Source organism: Somniosus microcephalus, chromosome 1 (genome assembly GCF_052327205.1).
Source record: "Somniosus microcephalus isolate GS21.2 chromosome 1, FLI_Smic_1.0, whole genome shotgun sequence".
Taxonomy (NCBI): domain Eukaryota; kingdom Metazoa; phylum Chordata; class Chondrichthyes; order Squaliformes; family Somniosidae; genus Somniosus; species Somniosus microcephalus.
In genome coordinates, this window is record NC_140987.1 from 109,165,295 (window position 1) to 109,188,914 (window position 23,620).

General features: G+C 45.4%; 1 protein-coding gene across 4 annotated transcripts in view; it reads left to right on the forward strand.

Moving 5' to 3' along the window:
- The window catches only part of LOC147124286 (methylglutaconyl-CoA hydratase, mitochondrial-like), a 610,977-nt gene that overhangs the window by 88,534 nt on the left and 498,823 nt on the right, over positions 1 to 23,620 (forward strand). For all 4 annotated transcript variants that reach the window (XM_085984606.1, XM_085984603.1, XM_085984589.1 and 1 more), the window contains one exon: positions 6,825 to 6,911. In XM_085984606.1, coding sequence (XP_085840732.1) covers positions 6,825 to 6,911 — 87 coding nt within the window. The remainder of the gene's footprint in view (positions 1 to 6,824; positions 6,912 to 23,620) is intronic.

Below are 23,620 nucleotides of genomic sequence, written 5' to 3' on the forward strand. Positions count from 1 at the left end.
GGAGAACGTCAAGAAATTTCTGGAGGTTGGCATCATGCTCCTTCTGGTCATGACCAGCAATGGTGATATTATCCAGTTATGGAAAAGTGTCAGTTAAGTTCTCCTGTTTGACTAGGCTATCCATTGCCTGTTGAAACACGCCCACCCCATTGGTGACCCCAAATGGAAGGCGACAAAACTGGTAAAGCCGACCATTGGCCTCAAAGGCAATATACTTTTTGTCAGAGTCCTTTAACGGTACTTGATGGTATGTGCTCTTTAAGTCAAAAGTTGAAAATACCCTGTAGTTGGCAAGGTTACTGACCATGTCATCGATGCGTGGTAGTGGGTAGGCATTCAGGTCGGTATACTGGTTAATAGTTTGCAAATAATCGATGCAAAGACGTTTCTTGTGTTGCTTCAGAGGATTTTTAACAACGACAACTTGAGCCCGCCAGGGAGATGAACATGGCTCAATGATACCGTCCGCTAGAAGGCGAGATTTCTGCCTCGATAAAGGATAGGTCATCCTGACTGAAATGTCGTGATTTAGTGACTATGGGCTTACATCGGCGGGGGGGGAGCAGTTTTATAGATACCAGCTGTAACCCTTGGAGAGGCTTTTGACTGACATTCTTTAGAAAAGTGACCATTCTTACTGCAATGATTGCAGTTTGCATTACGAGCAGGACAAAATTTCCTATAGTGAAATGCACCTCCACTGAAGAAACACTTTTTAGATTGCCAAGATGCCGCTAGGGTAGGGTAGTCATCAGCTAGGATAGAGTCGTCATCAGTGAGGGCTTCTGCCCGAGGCTTATTGGAGAAGTCACTAAAAGTGATAGCAGCAGTCTGTGCACGTGGTAAAAGATAGGCATCTGCATTTTTTTTGTCAAGTCCAGAGAATATGCCTGGTCATAGGCAGCTTGTAACTCGAGGGTTTTATTCTCCAACAGACGCTGGTGTATGAAGGGAGACGCAATGCCATTAATAAAAGAATCACAAATTAATTCCTCCTGGTACTGCTCAGCTGAGATAGCTTTGAGATTACAGTCTTTGCTGAGCCTGCAAAGCTTTTGAAAGAATTCGTCAAATGATACCCCGGGTTGTTGTCAAGTTGTGGCCAGTAAGTGCCGAGCAAAAATGTTGTTTGGGGCCTTAACATGTAGTTGCTGCAGTATTTGGATAGCGGAGTCGTAGTCTACACAGTCTTGGATATAGTCAAACACATGAGATACATAATTGGCAAGCATTTGTAACTCATCAGGAACATTCTCACCACAAGCCCCGAGGAAGCTGCTGAAGGTACGATACCAGTGTTTGTATACCTTAGCAGTTGTAGGTGAATTCGGATCCAGGTCAAGACGGGCGGGCCCGAGTAGTTTCTCCATGATGGATTGATTACTATGTCTGGTTCCCTTATACCATTTGAGTTATAGCCGTCTGTTCTCAAAATCACTCGGAGCGTGGAGCAAGTTCCAGTTGATTAAATTGACGTAAGAAAACTACTAGGCACTTGGTCTAAGCGTTGAACAAAGCTTCAATCAACTGTTTTACAACATGGAGGTCTAGTTGTGTCCTTCACTAGTTCCTGTTAAGAATGTCCCTCCGCAAGCTGGTCCCGTGCCCGAGTATTTATACTCTCCCTGGACAGCGCCACCCGCAGGCCGCTCAGCATCACTTCACAAGTCTTTCTTTCATGAATGATCGATTCATGTCACTGGGCTTCATAAATAAAGGCATAGAGTACAAAAGCAAGGAAGTTATGATGAACCTTTATCGGTTCGGCCTCAACTGGAGTGTTGTGTCCAATTCTGGATGCCGCACTTTAGGAAGGATGTAAAGGCCTTAGAGAGGGTGCAGAAAAGATTTACGAGAATGATACCAGGGATGAGGGACTTCAGTTACGTGGGTAGACTAGAGAAGCTGGAGTTGTTCTCCTTGGAGCAGAGAAGGTTGAGAGGAGATTTGATAGAGGTATTCAAAATCATGAGGGGTTTAGACAGTAGATAGAGCGAAATTGTTCCCATTGGCGGAAGGGTTGAGAACCAGAGGACACAGATTTAAGGTGATTGGCAGAAGAACCAAAAGCGACATGAGGAAAAACTTTTTTATGGAGCAAGTGGTTAGGATCTGGACTGCACTGCCTGATAGGCTGGTGGAGGCAGACTCGATCATGGTTTTCAAAAGGGAATTGGATAAGTACCTAAAGGACAAAAATTTGCAGGGCTATGGGGAAAGGGCTGGGGAGTGGGACTAGCTGAAGTGCTCTTGCAGAGAGCTGGCACGGGCTCGACGGGCCAAATGGCGGCCTCCTTTTCTGTAACCATTCTATAATTCTATGAAATAGCTAGTACAGGCATGTTGGGTTGATGGTTTCCTTATGCGCTTTAAATTCATACATTTCTAGGGTAGTAGGACCGGAGTTTTTATTCGTTCCAGGATGTGGCTTCTCCTGCAAGGCCAGCATTTATTGCCCATCCCTAATTGAGAATGTGGTGGTGAGCCGCTGCCTTGAACCGCAGCAGTCCTTGCGGTGAAGGTACTCCCACAGTGCTGTTAGGTAGGGAGTTCCAGGATTTAGATCCAGCGACGGTGAAGGAACGGCGATATATTTCCAAGTCAGGAATATTATTGTCTGTGATTCCAAGCACCTTGGACCTAAATTTGTGGTCGACGATGTAGCTAAGGAGTACACGGCCAACAGCGCAGGGAAATCCACACCTACCTCATGCGATCCTCCCTGCACGAGTTCCACGCAGCGTACGGAGCCCAAGAGCGCATCATTGTGCACTTGTGAACCTGTAGGCTGGTGCTCCCTTTACTTGCTGACTTAGCCAATTGCCAATCCAATACTCCTGAAGTGAAATTCTGGGTAAACTCAACGGACTACCGGGGACCTTTCTTTGTCTCTCCTTTATCCAGATATATGTGACTCGGGCTAGAAATTTGGGTCAGAGGCTTCCCGCGGGCGCAAGCCCCCGACCTGCACTTACATAGCGCGCCTGCCGTTGTGCTGTGGGCCCATGTGGGATTCCGATCCTGGGCCTTCTCCAGCTGCTGGCGTGCAGTGCTTGGGTATCCCAGCGGTGCAGTTAGTTCGCAGCATCCCCTGGGATCACGTGGACCATGGGGAGCCAATCGGAGCAGGGAATCTCCATTCATAGATTTGACAGGAAAACCTGTCAAATCTATGAATAGAGATCAGCCCCAAAACCTAAGTAAAACGTCAAATAATTTTTTTTTTAAAGTCACATTTTTAAAATAACTAAATTACATAAATTAACTATTTTAAACAAAAATTTAAATTTTTGAAAAAATTTATTAAAGTTTTTAACAGGGCTAAAAATAAACTTACCTTTCTTTAAAGTATTTTAAAATGATAAACCTGTGGGAAAAAATGTTTTAATTTTACTTAATTAACCTCTTACCTTGTTAAAAGCAGACCTTGTGGCTGCTTTTTTCACGCGCAGCTGCGAGGGACTTACCCGCACGGAGAAACCTGTAAAATAATAAATAAAAAATCGGAAGTTCCAGGTCTACGCGCTGCCTCTCCGGCGCACGTGTTTGACCCCTGAACACCTTTCTTCAAGGGAACGGAAGTTTCGGTTTCCAGCGCATGCGCAGTGCATGAGCGAAACCGGCACTTCCGTTGGCCTTACGGGTGAGTACGCCGCGCGTACTCGCCTGTGGGGACCTGAATTTCTGGCCCATTATTTCGCTCTCTTATAACAACAGACGTTTATTACAAACCTTTTAAAATGAAGTATTGCAAAATTTTCGTTGTGCCAATTTTTGCTATTACAAACTTCTCATTATAACAATCCGTGCAGACCACTCATCATGAACTCTGTTAATACAAAATATTTGTTATGTAAAAATTCGTTGTCACAATCTATACATTGTAAAAAAGATCAAACACTTAAAAGGCTGGTCAACAAATTCTGTAACTGCAATCTTCTCATGGTAACAATGGCCCTGAATTTGCGGTCGGTATGATGGCGTGCTCTCAGAATTCAAAATAAAAAAAAAATGTTTTAAGTTTGTGCATCTTTATTTTAGGTTTGCCTCTTTCCATGTGAGAACCCCAATCTTTCTTTTGCTCAAGTTGTGGGTGAATATAGCTACAGAGGCAAAGACCAAATGACAGTCCACCTGCTTGCTTTTTTAGCTAGGGAGTAACATGGAGCATGGAAAGAGTAAACCATGAAACAAGAATAAAATTTATAGCAGCTACAATATTGGTTAAACAGGAGCGCCACCACTATTTCTTGTGGTAAACTGTGAAACAAGAAGTAATGATTAAGTCAACAAACTAAGGATACCAAATGAAATTCAAACTAACTGTTTTTATAATTTATAAGGTCACCAGAACTAGAACCATTCAGTTTGAGTAACACTTTTGTTAAATGCTGATAGCACATACATTTGCTATACTGTATATTCTCAATGCATCTAGATTACTGGCTATAAGAGAAATGTCACTGAATGCCCTTTATGCATGCTGTTGCTAAAAAAAAAGTTAATGGAATAAGTAAATAGCTTAGAAGTTCACATCTTTTAGATGAGAGTTGTAGGTTTATGACTGTGACTGGAACGGTTGATGCACTATAGTATTACATTTAAAAAAAATAATATTTGCTATAGTAAAAACAATTTCAGACATAACTACTGCTATCTCAAGCACTGATGTGAAGAGAATGAAGCGGTGATGATTGAACAATTCCTTCCACTCTTTTTATTGAGAAACACCATAACTCGTATAGAAGTGCAGTACATATCTTCCACAGGAAATGTTGACCGTGAGCAGATTTTTAATTTTTACAGTTGTTAGCCGCTGCTTCATTAAGTTGGTAGTGCTTTAAAAAAAAAAACTATATACAGGGCTGTGATTTTATAGCTTTTGATGCTCCAACTAGCAGAAATGTATTTTGAAAGTGCAACAGACTCATAGCAATGGGTGCAGAAGTACATAAGGGAGCAGGACAGAAACAGAAAATGATGACACCAATTGGAAAATTTAAGTGGGATTTAAATTGAATATAATTCTTTTGTTAATTTATTTAACAAAAAAATCTGATGGCGGGTTCACTTTTAAAAATGAATATTGGGAAAATGAAAACAGGTAGACTAGTCTGTGGTATTTTTAATTTCTGATTTTCTGGGCCCATAGTTATTACGTAGAATTTGCAGCACTGTAACAGGTCATTTGGCCCAACAGGCCTCTGCCAGGGTTTATACTCCACATGAGCCTCCTCCCACCTTACTTCATCTCACCCTATCAACATATCCCTATGTTCTTTTCTCCTTCATGTACTTATCTAGTTTCCCCTTAAATAAATCTATGCTCTTTGCCTCAACTACTCCATGTGATGGCGAGTTCTACATTCTCACCACTCTGAGTAAAGAAGTTTCTCCTGAATTCTTTATTGGATTTATTAGTTACTATCTTATATTTATGGCCCCTAGTTTTGGACTCCCTCACATTAAGTCATGGAATCTGCAACTCACCTCCGGATTGAACAGGATGCTGAGGTTCAAAGTGAGACACTGGCCAGGGTGAGGGATTGATTCAGTAACAAGGGAGCAGAGTTTGTGATGGGGACTGAAGACACTGGGGTGGGTGGGGGAAATTGGGTTGCTTTGTGCCTCCCATTAGCGCCCTCGGGGGCACTTTTGGGGCGCAAAGCCCCTAGCGCCTAGGTGTGGCGGCGCTAACGCCTCCCGCGAAATTCAGCGGGAGGTTAGCAGCGGCAGTTGCTGGTAGCGCTCCACGGCGCTGCGCCTCCAGTGATGACATCATTGCCATGCGCAGCGCCCCAGGCCGTAAACTTCGGTTGCGCCCCCTGACCTACCACCAGACGATATGTCCGACAGGGTTGGGGTGGTGTTTTTGCGGCCGCAGTGGCGCAAATTAAAGGGCAGGTGCCAGGCGGCCATTTTTTTTGGCTGCCTGCCAGCACCTGCCCCCTTCCACTTTATTATGTGTGGTGCCGGCCGGCGATCGGTCAGCCCGACACGCCTCTTGAGTGCCGGGCTGTTTTCCCAGCACCCTCCCCAGTGGTCCAACAGGACCCCAGTGCGCGCTGCGCTAGGCCCCTCCCCTTTAATCAGGGAGGGAGGTCTGCAATACCGCGGCGGTACGTGCCGACGCATGTGGTGCTGTTGCACGTAGTACCGCGATATTCAATGGTAGTGCCCCAGGAAGGAGGGTGAGCACTTCCAGTAACACCCCGCCTCCTGCTAGGGGCGCTACCACTGAATTTATGAATGTTTCCCCCTAGCTTTTTATGAGAAAAATTAGTGGTTTGTGTCTGTGTAGGAGCATTTTGCTGAACAATGCAACAAAAAGTGACTTTTGGCATTAAATGTGCTGTGTTCTACTTGCCATAAAGTATTTAGATGACGTATACTATGGGACAATAGGTGAAGGGCAAGTAAATATTCCAGCTTTTGCTGTTGATTAGAATATCTTAAATACATTTGGAAATCAACACCTTGTTTTACTTTTCATGGCATTAGCTCCATTCTTCAATTGGAGACTCTGGCTGGGAGTTTTTCCTCCTGTGCTTCCCACTGCACAATTTTCCACACTTCATTTTAGTGGATGGTAAATTGCAGGCTGGGGAGCTCAGAAGTGTAAAATATTGGTTCTTACTGATGTATGCATTGTTATGTTTTACTTGCATTATACTTCTAAATACAGCCACACAAACTGTGTCAGATTTACAATGAACCAGTTGTGATATTAGTTTTGCAATCATTTTTTGTGGTCATTTTGTGAAAGTAAGGACCTGCTGTTCAAATTAAGAGTAGTCTGTATTGATGAGATTCATTTTTTGCAGGTGCTGATCTGAAGGAAAGAGCAAAAATGCAGCCTAGTGAAGTTGGCCCTTTTGTTTCCAAAGCAAGAAGTTTAATTAATGAGCTAGGTAAGTAGTGATCGAAGATGAATAATTTAACTGTTGCTGCAGTGAACATAAAATATTTGGAAATATGCCTTGCTTATGGTTGAACTTTTACTGATAAATTAAGGTAACTGGCTAAAAGCAGAGGCCAGCTTTTTGCAAAGTGTTTATACACTGTTGTGGCGGTACCACTGGTTGTCCCTTACATTGAGACACATCATTTCCTTTAACTTACCTTACTGTATGTTTAACTTACCTGTTGGGGCCATTGCCCCTTTAAGACGCGCCCTAGCGCGCTGACGTCACGTCACGTACAACGTGATGTGCGTGCACCGGCACAGCCTGGCCTAGCGTCTTCGGCCTCAACGGCCAGCCGACGGGAGCGACGCGATCTTCCGCTCCTGCGGCAAGCACCGGCACAGCCCGGCCTCCCGACTTCGGCCTCAACGGCCAGCGACGCAACGACGCGCATCATGTGACGCCCTAAGCGCGGGAAACGCGAACAACATGATGACGTCACAACACAAACGCGATGACGTCATCACGCTCCCTACAGGACTGCGAACTGAGTCCTCGTGGAGTCCTCGCTGGGACAAGACCTATACCACGGTGCTCCTACAGTCAGCCATCTTACCTGCTGTAATTAGTCTGTTCCTGTAAATAAACAACTTGTTAATAGTTCGTCGAAGTCAAACTCTCTTATTTAGTGGCGATCTACACGAACCGCTACACTGTACTGTATATTGCTTTTGTTTATTTCAACATTTAGTACATTGTATTCAGTTGCTAAAACAAATGCAGTCAACATTGAATAACTCTCAAGTTAAATTAAGGTTAAGAAATAAGTTGCTTTATTTTGTATTGAGAATAATGAGTTTAGAATGAGTTATGACCTCTTTTTGGTTTAAAACTTGGTACAGTACTTGTGAGGAATGCAAAATCTGGTTATAAAGTAGGGTTTAGGGAGGAAGCCATTACAAAATTGTGTAGAGAATTGGGTAAAATACAGGCACGGTAGTGTAGTGGTTATGCTACTGGATTAGTAATTTCCACTTGCCTGAATGAGTGCAACTCCAACAACACTCAAGAGGCTCAACACCATCCAGGACAAAGCAGCTCGCTTGATTGGCACACCATCAGCCACCTTCAACATTCACTCCCTCCACCACCGCAGTGTGTACCATCTGCAAGATGCATTGCAGCAACACGCCAAGGCTTCTTCAACAGCACCTCCCAAACCTGCGACCTCTACCACCTAGAAGGACAAGGGCAACAGGAGCATGGGAACACCGCCACCTCCAAGTCACACACCATCCTGAATTGGAAATATACTGCCGTTCCTTCATTGTTGCTGGGTCAAAATCCTGGAACTCTACCTAACAGCACTGTGGGAGTACCTTCACCACACTCGCTGCAGCAGTTCAAGAAGGCGGCTCAACAGCACATTCTCAAGGGCAATTAGGGATGAGCAATAAATACTGACCTTGCCAGTGACACCCACATCCCATGAATGAATAAATAAAAAAATACAGAGGCCTAGACTAATAATTCAGAGACGTGAGTTCAAATACTACCATGGCAGTTTGTGAATTTGAATTTAATTTATAATTAAATAAACCTGGAATAAAAAAAGTAGTATCAGTAATGCTGATCATTAAGCTATTGAATTGTAAAAACCCAACTTGGTTCACTGATGTCCTTTTAGGGAAGGAAACCTGCTGTCCTTACCTGGTCTGGCCTATATGTGACTCCAGACCTACTATAAGGATGATTCTTAACTGCCCTCTGAAATGGCCTAGCAAGTCTCTCAGTTGTATCAAACTGCTACAAAGAAGTAGGGCCTTGGTGAGATTACACCTGGAGTACTGTGTATAGTTTTGATCTCCTTAGCTAAGGAAGGATATGCTTGCCTTTAGAGGGAGTGCAACAAAGGTTCACTACACTGGTTCCTGGGATGAGGGGATTGTCCTAGAAGGAGAGATTGAGTAGACTAGGCCTATATTCCCTAGAGTTTAGGTGATGTCTTTGAACCACATAAAATTCTTAAGGGGTTTGACAGGGTAGATGCTGGGAGGATGTTTCCCCTGGCTGGGGAGTCTAGAACCAAGGGTCACAGTCTCGGAATAAGGGGTCAGCCATTTAGGACTGAGATGAGAAATTTCTTCACTCAAAGGGTTGTGAATCTTTGAAATTCTCTACCCCAGAGGGCTGTGGATGCTCAATTGTTGAGTATATCTCAAGACAGAGATCGATAGATTTTTGGATACTAAGGGAATCGAGGGATATGGGGATAGGGTGGGAAAGTGGAATTGAGGTGGAAGATCAGCCATGATCTTAGAGTCACTGGGCTCGATTTTTAATAGCCCTGAGGAGGCAGGTTTGGAGGCGGGTCTGTTGGGAAATTCGGGGGAAAATGGCTTCAGACACCCAACCCGCCTCCATCCCGCCCCCACTCGATTTTCCTGAGTCTGTTTAGCTGCTCCCAAACTGACCTGTCTCCAACCGGTGGGACAGGTAGTTAAGGCAGTTAACAGCCTGTTAAGTGCCTTGCTAATCCTATTTTCATCGTGGTTTCCCATTTTCCTGCTTCTGGCTCCTGTTTCCCGACTAGTCATAGACAGGCCAAGTTCAAGGAAATGAGTTGCTGGAGGACATGATTTGTATGCATTGGTGGAGCACTTTAAAAGCGCCCCTGAAACATGGCTGACATTCAAATGCAACAACTTTGCTGTTGTAGGTATGGGATAACATTTTGCACATCTACTGACCTTCTGACTGTTCAAGCTGACATCCATTTGCAGTGTGTCATGAATGGAATTATTTCAGGCCACTTCGACTGTGCGCTTGCATGATTGTTATCTCAAATGAAATCTATAGCAAGGGGATGGGAAACATTTATGCCCTCTCATCCTGGTCCTCATAATTGGGGAGTAGCAGCTGTGTGGCTCACCACATCTTCTTGGGAAGAGGAGGAGGATGAGGGAAGCCTTGCATGCCATGTTGTGACCAATGCAACATCCCTTCAGTTCACTGCTGCCCATCAACCAGGGTATGCACACTGCCATGCTACACTACCATAAGCTTACTCTTCAACCATTGGTGGCCACCATATGGCTCTGCAATTGCAGGCGATGTCATATTTCATCTCTGCTAGACCCTCTTATTTCCTATCACTTTTACCATCAGCATTACAAATGTAAGTTGCCCTGAACCCTCAATGTGTTTTTGCCATTTCCCAGAACACATAGTCCACACAATCAACTGTTTGACATCATTTATCTTTAACACATGACAAAATATACCAACAAGTCAGAAAAAAAGAAACCTCACCCAAGTGAGTCCCCTTGTGACTATGGGTGCTAAATCTTTCTCTTACACGTGCTTCTACGTGGTGCTTCCCCTGTGGCTTCAGCAGATAGAGGCATCTTGCTGACTAGGATGCTGCGCCTGCTTAGACACCTTTGGCGGGCGTCCTCTGGGATTGGGAGCCTGGGAGGGCTCTTCAACAATCTGCTCTTCCTGGGGCTGAAACGGCCATCTCAGTTGTCTCTGCAAAGTGGATCTCTGACCGAGGGCTCCGTAGTGGCATGGTTGTGTGAGCACTTTGAGAGGAGCCAACACTTCCTTCTGTCCTACTAACAATATCCCTCTCGTGGGTCAGCTGCACCTCAGTGCTGGCAAGTAGCAGGAGAGCACCTTGCTGCACTTCAGGTGGGTCATGAGGACCCGTATCTGCACTGGCAGTCCTCCTCAAAAGGACGTTCATGAAGCTCTGGTCTCTGCTCAATAGCTGCCCAGCGCTCCTCCAGCGATGACGATCTATTCTGAATGGTCGCCATGTTTTCCTGACTCTGGCAACTTATTTCCTCCATGGCCGTAGCCATCCTTTTCACGGAGGTTGCTATCCTATCCATGGTGGTGCGTTCATGTGCCATTGCCTCCACCATGGCAGTGCTGATGTTCGAGATGGACTCCTCCATTCTCTCCACACTCGCACTAACCCTAGAGGCAAACCCTTCTAGAGACACCTGCACTTATTCCTGTATTTCACAAACCGCTCTTTTTCTGGATGGCCCCAGAGGCACAGCGTCTGCATGCAGCTCAGCAGAGCTAGGAGAGTCCTTTGACCTCCGAGGAGGACTCTCCACTGCTGTCGCTGTCTCCACCATCTGCTGATGCTCACTTGTGCGCTGTGCTAGACAAGGTGGTAACACTACTCTAACTCGCGATGGCCACACCGAAGTGTGCGTTGCTGCGCTGGTGCTGGGTGCACCGAGTCCTGGTGATGCTGGTTCCTCAGGTTCCTCGGAGGAGATGTCTGGGTCTTCGTCCTGGATCGTGGGGAGGGGGGCGCTCGATGGTCCTGTGGGAGAGTAAAGGCTTGAATTAGACATCTGATATTGATGTAGCAGACACATCCTTTTGAGCAGATGATACAAAGCGATTCTCTATGAACATCATGGCCCGTATTTTCCGTGCGGAGGCCTCCGATCTGGAAAAAATCTACGCCCTTACCCGAGGGCCCCAGAGGTCCGGCCATTTCTGCTCCTGGGCCTCTCCATGATGAAATGCGCAGGGCCCATGTATCCCAGGGGCGCATGCGGTTCACAATCGTCCCTGGGATCACGTGGGCCATGGGGAACCAATGGAAGAAGGGAATCTCCCTTCATACTTTTGACAGCTTAGACATGTCAAAAGTATGAATAGAGATCGCCCCAAAAAGATATAAAACATTAAGACATCTTTTTAAAAATCACATTTTAAAAATTAGTTAAAATTACATTTGTAATTTTTTGAAAAAAATTGAAGTATTTTACAGGGCTAAAAATAAACTTACCTTTTTTAAAAGAATTTTAAAATTATAAATGAGTGAAATTTTAAAAAACTTTTGAAAACTCTTATGCTGGTAAAAGCAGGCCTTATGCCTGCTTTTACCGGGCGTAAGATTTTTAAGGGATTTCAGCGGGCAGAGGTTCTGCAGACAGTGGAACTTTCCACCCACAGAGGCCCTTCACCAGGGCAGGCATGCGATCTGAAATGACGGTTTTCAGCGCATGTGCTTTGCATGCCTGAAACTGGCACTTGCGAGGTTCCTACGGGTGTGTACACAGCTTGTACACACCCGTAAGGATCGGAAAATACAGGCCCATATTGCATTGCTTTCTGAGAGAGATGAAAATCTATTATGTCACCAGCTTCCTCTAGTGTACCCATCTCTCCATCGCCCACTTCCAGGTCCTCGCCACCTCCAACAATCTCGTTTGCTGCCTCCTCAGCACTGGTCAATGTTGCGAGGGAAGCTGTTCCTCCTCCAGTCAGTGCTCTCTCCTTATTGTGGGCTATCTTTTCCTGCAAGGCGGGACACGAGCGGTGTTTCAGCCACAGTGATGGAGTGAGTGTGATTAATCCCTACCATAGAAGATTTGAGTGAGACGAAGATGGAGTAAGGTGCCAAGAGGAAGGTAGCTCCCTCTGCATTGTTAGTTGTTGCCACTGCATGACGGTGAGAGTGAGTCTAAAGGGTGCATAGGCAGAACGCTGAAGTGATTCAGTGCAGAGACAGAGATGGATAGTAAAAGATGCCAGGAAGTAAGAGTAAGGTGGGATGTGAAGGAGGAGGTTTCCAAAGCAGAGTGCAGGTGATGAGAAGAGAAGGGAAGCAGAGTGAAGGCAAGTGAGCTGGGCTACTCACTTTTGATGATCTCAAAAGATTATTAAACCTTTTGCGGCACTGGATCCATGAGCATGCATGAATGCACCTTGCGCTCACCTCCTGAGCAATGCGCAGCCAGGCTGCCTTGGTCTGCTGAGGAGGCTTCCTCCGGCCATCGGGAGGGTAGAGAATCTCCCTGCGTCCTCTGACAGCATCGACAAGAACTTGGAGGGACTCATCATTAAACGGAGGAGCTGCCTTGCCTCTGGAAGAAGTCATAGCTTTGAAAAGAAGTGTAGTAAACCACAATGGAAAGGCTCGGGCTGAAAGGCAGCTTTAAAAGCAGCTACTATTATGACGTCATCAGAGGCGGCCAGCCGACCCAATCCCACTCATTGGACCGGCCAGCGCGCGTCTGTGAAATTATCAAGGTATTTGAATAAAAATTGCAGCTCTGCAGCTGTTCCCGCTGGAAGTGGCTCCCGAACCTGCCTACCACGCAACCCGACTCCAACCCGCCTGGGGAATTAAAACCGAGCCCAGAGTCCTAACGGCCCAGGAGGCCGCCATTCGGCCCATCGAGTCCGTGCCGGCTCTCTGTAGAGCAATCCAGTCAGTCCCATTCCCCCGCTCTATCCCCGTAGTACTGGAAGTTTATTTCCTTCAGGTGTCTATCCAGTCTTCCCTTGAAAACATTGAGTGTCTCCGCTTCCACCACTTCCATTGGCAGCGAATTCCAGGTCACCACTCGCTGCGTAAAAAAGTTTTCCCTCACATCCCCCATTATCTCTTGCCCAATACCTTAAATCTGTGTCCCCTAGTCCGTGTACCATCAACTAGTGGTAACAGGCATTCTCCGTCTAGCCTATCCAAACCCGTCATAATCTTGTACGCCACTATCAAATCACCCCTCAACCTCCTTTGCTCTAATGAAAACAAATCCAGCTTCTCCAACCTGCCCTTGTAGCTAAGATTCCCCCATCCCCAGAATCATTCTGGTAAATGTCCTCTTCACTCTCTCAAGAGCCTTCACATCCTTCCTAAAGTGTGGTGACCAGAACTGGACGCAATAGCTCGGAGGTGGAATCTGTATGGGTAGAATTGAAAAATACTAAGGGGGAAAAAACGTTAGTGGGTGTTGTATATAGACCTCCAAACAGTAAGGCGGAGGTTGGGGATGGCATTAAAAGGGAAATTAAAGAAGCGTGCAATAAGGGCACAGCAGTCATCATGGGTGACTTTAATGTACATATAGATTGGGCCAACCAAACTAGTAACAATACTGCGGAGGAGGAATTCCTGGAGTGTTTACGGGATGGTTTCCTGGACCAATGTCGAGGAACCAACCAGAGATCAGGCCATCTTAGACTGGGTATGATGTAACGAGAAAGGATTAATTAGCAATCTTGTTGTACGAGGCCCCTTGGGTCGGAGCGATCATAATATGATCGAATTCTTCATTAAGATGGAGAATGAAGTAGTTGACTCAGAAACTAGGGTCCTCAATTTAAATAAAGGAAACTGCGATGGTCTGAGGAGCGAGTTGGGTAGGATTGATTGGGGAATGGCACTCAAAGGGTAGATGGTGGATAGGCAATGGCAAACATTCAAAGACCGAATGGATGAGCTACAGAATTTGTTCATCCCAGTTTGGCATAAAAATAAAACAAAAAAAGTGATTCAACCGTGGCTAACAAGGGAAATTAGGGATAGCATAAGATCCAAGGAGAGGACATATAAATTGGCCAGAAAAAGCAATAATCCTGAGGATTGGGAGCAGTTTAGGATTCAACAAAGGAGGACAAAGGGATTAATTAAGAAAGGGAAAATAGAATATGAGAGCAAGCTTGCAGGGAACATAAAAACTGACTGTAAAAGCTTTCATAGATATGTGAAGAGAAAAAGATTGGTGAAGTCAAGCGTAGGTCCCTTGCAGTCAGAATCAGGGGAATTTATAATGGGGAACAAAGAAATGGCAGACCAACTAAATACATATTTTGGTTCTGTCTTCACAAAGGAGGACACAAATAACCTCCCAGAGATGCCGGGGAACATAGGGTCTGATGAAAGGGTGGAACTGAAAGAAATCAGTATTTGTAGGGAAATGGTGTTAGGAAAATTGATGGGACTGAAGGCCAATAAATCCCCAGGGCCTGATAATCTACATCCCAGGGTACTTAAGGAAGTGGCCCTAGAAATAGTAGATGCATTGCTGGTCATCTTCCAGAACTCGATAGACTCTGGAACAGTACCCATGGATTGGAGGGTAGCTAATGTTACCCAACTATTCAAAAAAGGTGGTAGAGAAAAAGCGGGGAAGCCTGACATCGGTAGTGGGGAAAATGCTAAAGTCCATTATAAAAGATGTAATAGCAGAGCACTTGGAAAGCAGTGACTGGATCGGACAAAGTCAACATAGATTTACAAAAGGTAAATCATGCTTGACTAATCTACTGGAATTTTTTGAGGATGTAAATGGGAAAATAGATAAGGGAGAACCAGTGGATGTGGTGTATTTGGACTTTCAGAAGGCTTTCGATAAGGTCCCACATAAGAGATTAGCGTGCAAAATTAAGGCACATGGGATTGGGGGCAAGGTATTGACTTGGAGAGAGAACTGGTTGGCGGACAGAAAGCAAAGAGTTGGAATAAACGGGTCGTTTTCCGAGTGGCAGGCAGTGACTAGTGGGGTACCACAAGGATTGGTCCTAGGACCCCAGATGTTCACAATATATATTAATGATCTGGACGAGGGAATTGGATGTAATATCTCCAAATTTGCAGATGACACAAAGCTGGGTGGGAGGGCATGCTGTGAGGAGGATGTCGTGAAACTCCAGTACGATTTGGACAGGTTGGGTGACTGGGCAGAAACATGGCAAATGCACTATAATGGGATAAATGTGAGGTTATCCACTTTGGTGGCAAAAACAGGAAGACAGATTATTATTTGAATGGCAATAGATTGGGAGAAGGGGAAGTGCAAAGAGACCTGGGTGTTCTTGTGCACCAGTCGCTGAAGGTAAGCATGCAGGTGCAGCAGGCGGTTAAGAAGGCAAATGGTATGTTGGCCTTCGTAGCAAGAGGGTTTGAGTACAGGAACAAGGATGTCTTGCTACAGTTGTACAGGGCCTTGGTGAGACCACACCTTGAGTATTGTGTGCAGTTTTGGTCGCCTTACCTGAGGAAGGACGTTCTTGCCATGGAAGGTGTGCAGCGAAGATTCACCAGGCTGATACCTGGAATGACAGGAATGACGTATGAGGAGAGATTGTGTCGATTGGGCTTATACTCACTGGAGTTTAGAAGATTGAGAGGGATCTCATTGAAACTTATAAAATTCTGACAGGACTAGACAGACTAGATGCAGGAAGGATGTTTCTGATGGCCAGGGAGTCCAGAACCAGGGGTCATAGTCTAAGGATAAGGGGTAAGCCATTTAGGACTGAAATTAGGAGGAATTTCTTCACCCAGAGAGTGGTGAACCTGTGGAATTCTCTGCCACAGAGGGCAGTGGAGGCCAGTTCATTAAATATATTCAAGAAAGAGTTGGATATATTTCTTGAGGCTAAAGGGATCAAGGGATATGGGGAGAAGGCAGGGACAGGGTACTGAATTTGGATGATCAGCCATGATCTCATTGAATGGCGGAGCAGGCTCGAAGGGCCTACTCCTATTTTCTATGTTTCTATGTTTCTAAAGGTTCAGCATAACTTCTCTACTTTTGTACTCAATACCTCTATTTATGAAGCCCAAGATCCCATATGCTTTGTTAACCACTCTTTCAATATGTCCTGCCACGTTCAGGGACCTATGCACATTAACTCCCAAGTCCCTCTGTCCCTGCACACTCTTTAAAACTGTGTAATTAAGTGTATATTGCCTATACCTGTTCCTTCTGCCAAAATGCATCACCTCACACTTCTCTATATAAATTCCATCTGCCACTTGTCTGCCCATTCTGCAAACCTTCTATGCCCTGTTGCAGTCAATTGGTATCATCCTCATTGTTTGCCACACGCCCAAGCTTGGTGTCATCGGCAAATTTAGAAATTCTACTCTGTATTCCAATATCCAGGTCATTTATATATATCCAAAAAGGCAGTGGTCCCAGCACTGACCCTTGGAGAACACCACTGTCTACCATCCTCCAGTCTGAAAAACAGCCATTTACCACAACCTTTCTTGAACAATGGTGATGTAAGAAAACTACTAGGCACTTGGTCTAAGTATTAAACAAGGCTTTAATCAACTGTTTTACAACATGGAGATCTAGTTGTGTCCTTTACTAGTTCCTGTTAAAGAATGTCCTGAGCAAGCTGCGCCCATGCCCGAGTATTTATACTCTCCCTGGACAGCGCCAGCAGCAGGCCGCCCAGTATCATTTCATAAGTCACTTCCACATGAATGACAAGATTCATGTCAAATGGTGTCACATTTGCCACTTTCCAATCCACCACCGCATCTAGGGAAGATTGGAAAATTAAGGCAAGCCCTTCCGCTATCTCCTCCCTCAGTTCCCTTAGCAACCTGGGATGCAAGCCATCGGGACCAGGCGACTTGTCCACTCTAAGCATATCCAGCCTTTCTAGTACATCCTGTATCAATTTTCCTCCCTTCCATTGCTTCTACCTTTTCCACTTCTACCGTTATTTTGTCAGCATCCATCCCCTTAGTAAACACCGATACAAAGTACTCATCGAGTATTCTAGCCTTGCCCTGCGCCTCTAAGCATATATCACCACCTTTGTCTCTAATAGGCCCCACCCCACCTCTTACTACCTGTTTACATGCCGGTAGAAAAATTTTGGGTTCCCTTTTATGTTAACCGCCATTCTACTCTCATATTCTCTCTTTGCCAATCTTATTTTCATCTTCATATCCCCTCAACTTATTGCATTTGGCCTGGTTCTCGCTTGAAGGATTCACCTGACATGCATCATGCACCCTCTTTTTTTTGTTTCATCATCATCTTATTCAATGGCGGAGCAGGCTCGAATGGCCTACTCCTGATCCTATTTCTTATGTTCTAAATATAATAAGAATAAAACCGGATGTACCACTCCATTTTGATCTAGGCATTGGATTCGGACATGACAAAGGCACATCCAGCCCGGCCGACCTTGCGAAGTCCTCCTTGCCAACATCTGGGGACTGGTGCCAAAGTTGGGAGAGCTGCCCCACAGACTAGCCAAGCAGCAGCCTGACTTAGTCATACTCGCAGAATCGTACCTATCAAACAAACGTCCCAGGCTCCTCCATCATCATCTCTGCATATGTCCTGTCCCAATGGTGGGACAGACTCGCCAGAGGTGGCAGCACAGTGGTATCTAGTTGGGAGGGAATGGCCCTGGGAGTCCTCAACATTGACTCTGGACCCTATGGAATTTCATGGGATCAGGTCAACCATGGGCAAGGAAATCTCCTGCTGATTAACCCCTACTGCCCTCCAGAAGAAGCACTGAGGGTAGTAAGGGCACAGAATGTACTCTGGGTGGGTGACTTCATTGTCCAAAGAATGGCTTGGTAGAACCACTACAGACCGAGCTGGCCGAGTCCTGAAGGATATAGCTGTCAGACTGTGTTTGCGGCAGGTGGTGAGAGAATCAACAAGAGGGAAAAACCTACTTGACCTCGTCCTCACCAATCTCCCTATTGCAGATGCATCTGTCCAGGACAGTATTGGTTGGAGTCACCCCCACACAGTCCTTGTGGAGACTAAGTCCCGTCTTCATACTGAGGCAACCCTCCATCGTGTTGTGTGGCACTACCACTGTGCTAAATGGGATAGAATCCGACCAGATCTAGTAGCTCAAAACTGAGCATCCACGAGGTGCTGTGGGCCATCAGCAACATCACAATCTGTAACCTCATGGCCCAGCATATCCCTCACTCTACCATTGCCATCAACCCAGGCGACCAACCCTGGTTCAATGAGGAGTGTAGACGAGTATGCCAGGAACAGCGCCAATCGTACTTGCAAATAAGATGCCAACCTGGTGACTCTACAACACAGGACTACATGCAGGCTAAATAGCGGAAGCAGCATGCTGCAGACAGAGCTAAGTGATCGCACAACCAATGGATCAGATCAAATCTCTGCAGTCCTGCCATATCCAGTCATGAATGGTGAGGAGCAATCAAACAACTAACGGGAGGAGGAGGATCCATGAGCATCCGCATCCTCATCCTCAACGATGGCAGAGCCCAGCACAAGAGTGCAAGATTGAAGTGATCGCAACCATCTTCAGCCAGAAATGCCGAGTGGATGATCCATTTCGACCTCCTCCTGAGGTTCCCACCATGATAGATGCCAGTCTTCAGCCAATTCAATTCTCTCCACGTGATATCAAGAAACGGCTGACTGCACTGAATACAGCAAAGGCTATGGGCCCCGCCAACATCCCGGCTGTAGTGCTGAAGATCTTAGCTCCAGAACTAGCCGTGCCTCTAGCCAAGCTGTTCCAGTACAGCTACAACACTGGCATCTACCCGACAAAGTGGAAAATTTCCTAAGTATGTTCTGTTCACAAAAAACAGGACAAATCCAACCCGGTCAATTACTGCCCCATCAGCCTACTCTCAAACATCAGCAAAGTGATGGAAGGTGTAGTCGACAGTGCTATCAAGCGGCACTTACTCACCAATAACCTGCTTACTGATGCTCAGTTTGGGTTCCGCCAGGACCACTCGGTTCCAGACCTCGTTGCAGCCTTGGTCCAAACATGGACAAAAGAGCTGAATTCCAGAGTTGAAGTGAGAGTGCCCTTGAAATGGAAGCTCTTGGAACATGAGTGTGTGGCTTGGATTTTCATTGGAAGTTGCTTGAATAAGTGTCCAGCTGAAGTATGGGTATGTGTGATATGCAATGAAAGAGCTATTAAAGTTGGTGATGGCATGACATGGGTGAGTGGTACATCTGGTACAACTTTCTATAAGCGGGACAGGTTTAAATACAACATTTTGGAGCATATATTTTACCAACAACCTGGCACATGCTAGAGTTGGACAATCTTGCCATTCTGGGTCCCTTATGTATGCAATATTCTTCTACATCAGTTCCCAGTTCCTGCAGATGCTATTCACACCATTTAGCCCCCTCCTGTCACTTTTTTGGGTACCTCATGCAGCCTTTGGCAAGGCTGGCCAATATAGCAAAAAAATTAGAAGAGGAGAAAAAATTGAAGTTAAAAGATTTTCCTCCCAGTATGGTCACTTTGGAGGGAATTTTAACCCCGGGGTCAGGGATTGTACCCCACCCCCCCACCTTGGGTTGGGGCTTGGACCTACTTGGGGCTGTGGCCTCTTCTCCAGCCTGTTAATCAGGCTGACTTCTGGGTAGGGAACCTGTCCGTGACGTCGCATGCAAACTGTGGAGTTGAAGCTCCAGTGTGTGCGGGGAGACCTGGACTTCTGGGTTTCCCGCTCGCTAGCAGCAACCCCCCTCTCCGCCCTATCCCCCTATATCTTTAAATGGCTGCAATCTTTAATTTTTCTCAGCTGCTCTGAAGGGCTACTAGATTCTAGCTACTAGAAGCAGAAGCAGCATGCTATAGACAGAGCTAAGTGATCCCACAATCAATGGATCAGATCAAAGCTCTGCAGTCCTGCCACATCCAGTCGTGAATGGTGGTGCACCATTAAACAATTAACAGAAGGAGGAGGCTCCATGAATATCCCCATCCTCAATGATGGTGGAGCCCAGCACATGAGTGCAAAAGACAAGGCTGAAGCATTTGCAACCATCTTCTGTCAGAAGTGCCGAGTAGATGATCCATATCGGCCTCTTCCTGAGCTCCCCACCATCACAGAAGCCAGTCTTCAGTCAAGTCAATTCACTCCACATGATATCAAGAAACGGCTGAGTGCACTGGATACAGCAAAGGCTATGGGCCCCAACAACATCCTGGCTGGTGTGCTGAAGACATGTGCTCCAGAACTAGCCGTGCCTATAGCCAAGCTGCTCCAGTACAACTACAACACTGGCATCTATCTGACAATGGAAAACTGCCCAGATATGCCCTGTCCACAAAAAGTGGGACAAATCCAATCTGGCCAATTATCACCCCATCAGTCTACTCTCAATTATCAGCAAAGTGATGGAAGGTGTCATCGACAGCGCTATCAAGCGGCACTTACTCACTAATAACCTGCTCACTGATGCCCAGTTTGGGTTCCGCCAGGACCACTCTGCTCCAGACCTCATTACAGCCTTGGTCCAAACATGGACAAAAGAGCTGAATTCTAGAGGTGAGGTGAGAGTGACTGCCCTTGACATCAAGGCAGCATTTGACAGAGTGTGGCATCAAGGAGCCCTAGTAAAACTGAAGTCAATGGGAATCGGGGGCGGGGGGGGGGGGGGCGTTGGTGGCGGTGGGGAAACCTCCACTGGTTGAAGTCATACCTAGCACAAAAGAAGATGGTTGTGGTGGTTGGTGGTCAATCACAGCCCCAGGACATCGCTGCAGGAGTTCCTCAGGGCAGTGTCCTAGGCCCAACCATCTTCAGCTGCTTCATCAATGACCTTCCCTCCATCATAAGGTCAAAAATGGGATGTTCGCTGATGACTGCACAGTGTTCAGTGCCATTCGCAACTCCTCAGATAATGGGCCAGAAATTCCAGGCCAGAAGCGTGAGTACGGTCGGCTTACTCACGCTTCTGGCCGTTGGAAATGCCGGCGTTCAGCATGAACAGCGCATGCGGGGAACGCCGGCATTTCCAGACCTCGAGCGCGTGCGACTGCACAGGCAGCGCTTGTGCAGTGAACTTCGTGGATTTCATTCATGAAATCCGTGAGGTTAAGTCCTTAGAAGTTACACTGAAAAAAAGCAAGTGTAAAGTGGTTCATTGGCTGCGGAGGAAGATATATTTTATCGTGGAGCTTTTGAAATGCAATATTTTTGTTTGGGAAAGGGAGGGAAGTTATTTTAAGAAATTTTAAGTAAGTTTTAAAGTTAAAATTTTTATTTTTATTTTTTTTAAAAAGGGTTTTCAGAACGGTAGGTAGAAGGAGCAATTGTGGCTGTGTGAATGGAATGTGAGAATGAGTTATGTATGTATGTCCACATATATTCCTTTACGTATATGTATGTATGTTTTATATTCCTTTACTATGAATGTATGTTTTTAATTATGATTTTCCAATAAGTTACTTTCTCTGAAAGTCATAATTAAATAATACATTCATACACATAAGTAAAGGAATATATACATAACACGCAAAGGAATATATACAGACATACATACTTTCAGAAGCAACACGATAAGAAATATCTTCCTCTGTAGCAACTGTACCTATGCTTTTTTCATGTGTAAGTTGTAATGACTGGACCTCACTGAAAGCATTAATGAAAGCGGCGAATTATACTGCGCACGCGCTGCATGTGCAGTCGCACGCGTTCTGCCTCTGAACCCCTTCGTTCAGAGGACAGGAAATGCCGGTTTTCCCCACATGCACTGTGCATGCTGAAAACCGGCATTTCATCCGGCCAGATGCGTAAGTACCCCGACCGTACTAGCGCATTTGGAAGGGAATTATTGGGCCAACATTTTACATGTCAATAAAATAAAAAATTTAACACTTGCACGACTTGCCCCCTCGCATCTGCGACTGAGGGTCCAAGGAGGTGCATTGCGCAAGAGGTCATCATCGGACGTATCCTCACACTGTTCCCTTTGGGGAACTGTATGAAGTGGTGGAAGGATTTATGGCCGTGATTAACGCTCATTCCGTGACCGTAACCATCTTTGAACCAGCCATTAGGGTGGTTAGTCCTATGGCGGGAGGGTTTTACAGGCTCCCACAACCCATCTGAGGGGGGTGGGGGGGGGGGGGGGAGGCCACCAACACCCACGGACGCAAGTATCCCGCTGGATGTCCACCCAGAATTTAAAGTTGGAGCTCCGACTCCACTTGCCGGGACTGTCTGGAGTGGGGTTCAAAACCCTACTCCTTCTGGCCCAGCGGCGGGGATGCTTACTGCTACGCAAAAGGCCCACTCCGCACAAAAGGTGACACCCATAAGTTTCCTGCGCCTTTTCCCTCCCCGTGACTGGAGCCCTATGTAGAAATAGCCTCTTCATAAGTTTTACAGTGCAAAATATATTTATATACATCCGGGTCAATGTAGTTGATCAGCATATTCAGCTTATTTAGAGCCTCTTGATCCAACACGCCAAAAAAGTTTTTAAATGTACAATACCAATGTTTCCATTTACCATCCAGTCCAGCAGAATTGGGGTCAGCCTTGAATCGTTCTGGTTGAAGATATCGCTCCATTCTAACACAAAGTTAATAAATTGAGATATAGAATCGATTTGCCTTCCAAAGTTAGGCTTTATTAACTTTAAAATTAGCAGCATATCTTTCTACATCCAGTCCCAACTAAAGCTAGAAAAGGACTGAATTTAAGGTAGCCACAACACATCATGTGATCATCAACTACCAATGAGATTACAACACATATCCCAAGGCAGTTAACAAACAACGAATCATAATACTTTTACTAATCAAGGAATAATCACCACAGCTACTCTCTTCCTTTTTATATACTTGTAGAGACTCTTGCTGTCTGTTTTTATATTTCTTGCTAGTTTACTCTCATAATCTATTTTCTCCCTCTTATATTTTTTTTAGTCATCCTTTGCAAGTTTCAAAAAATTTCCCAATCTTCTGGCCTACCACTAATCTTTGCCACATTGTATGCCTTTCCTTTGAACTTGATACCCTCATTAACTTTCTTAGTTAGCCTGGGATGGTTCATCCTTCTCGTAGACTCTTTCTTTTTCACTGGAATATATCTTTGTTGAAAGTTATGAAATATCTCCTTCAAAGTTTGCTATTGCTTATCTGCCATCTTATGATTTAATCTATTTTCCCAGTCCACTTTAGCCAACTCTGTCGTCTTACCCTTGTAATTGCCTTTATTTAATTTTAAGACACTAGTTTCAGACCCAAGTTTCTCACCCTCAAACTGAATGTGAAATTCTATCATGTTATGATCACTCTTCCCTAGAGGTCCTTTACTATGAGATCATTAATTAATCCTGTCTCATTACCGGATCTACAATAGCCTGTTT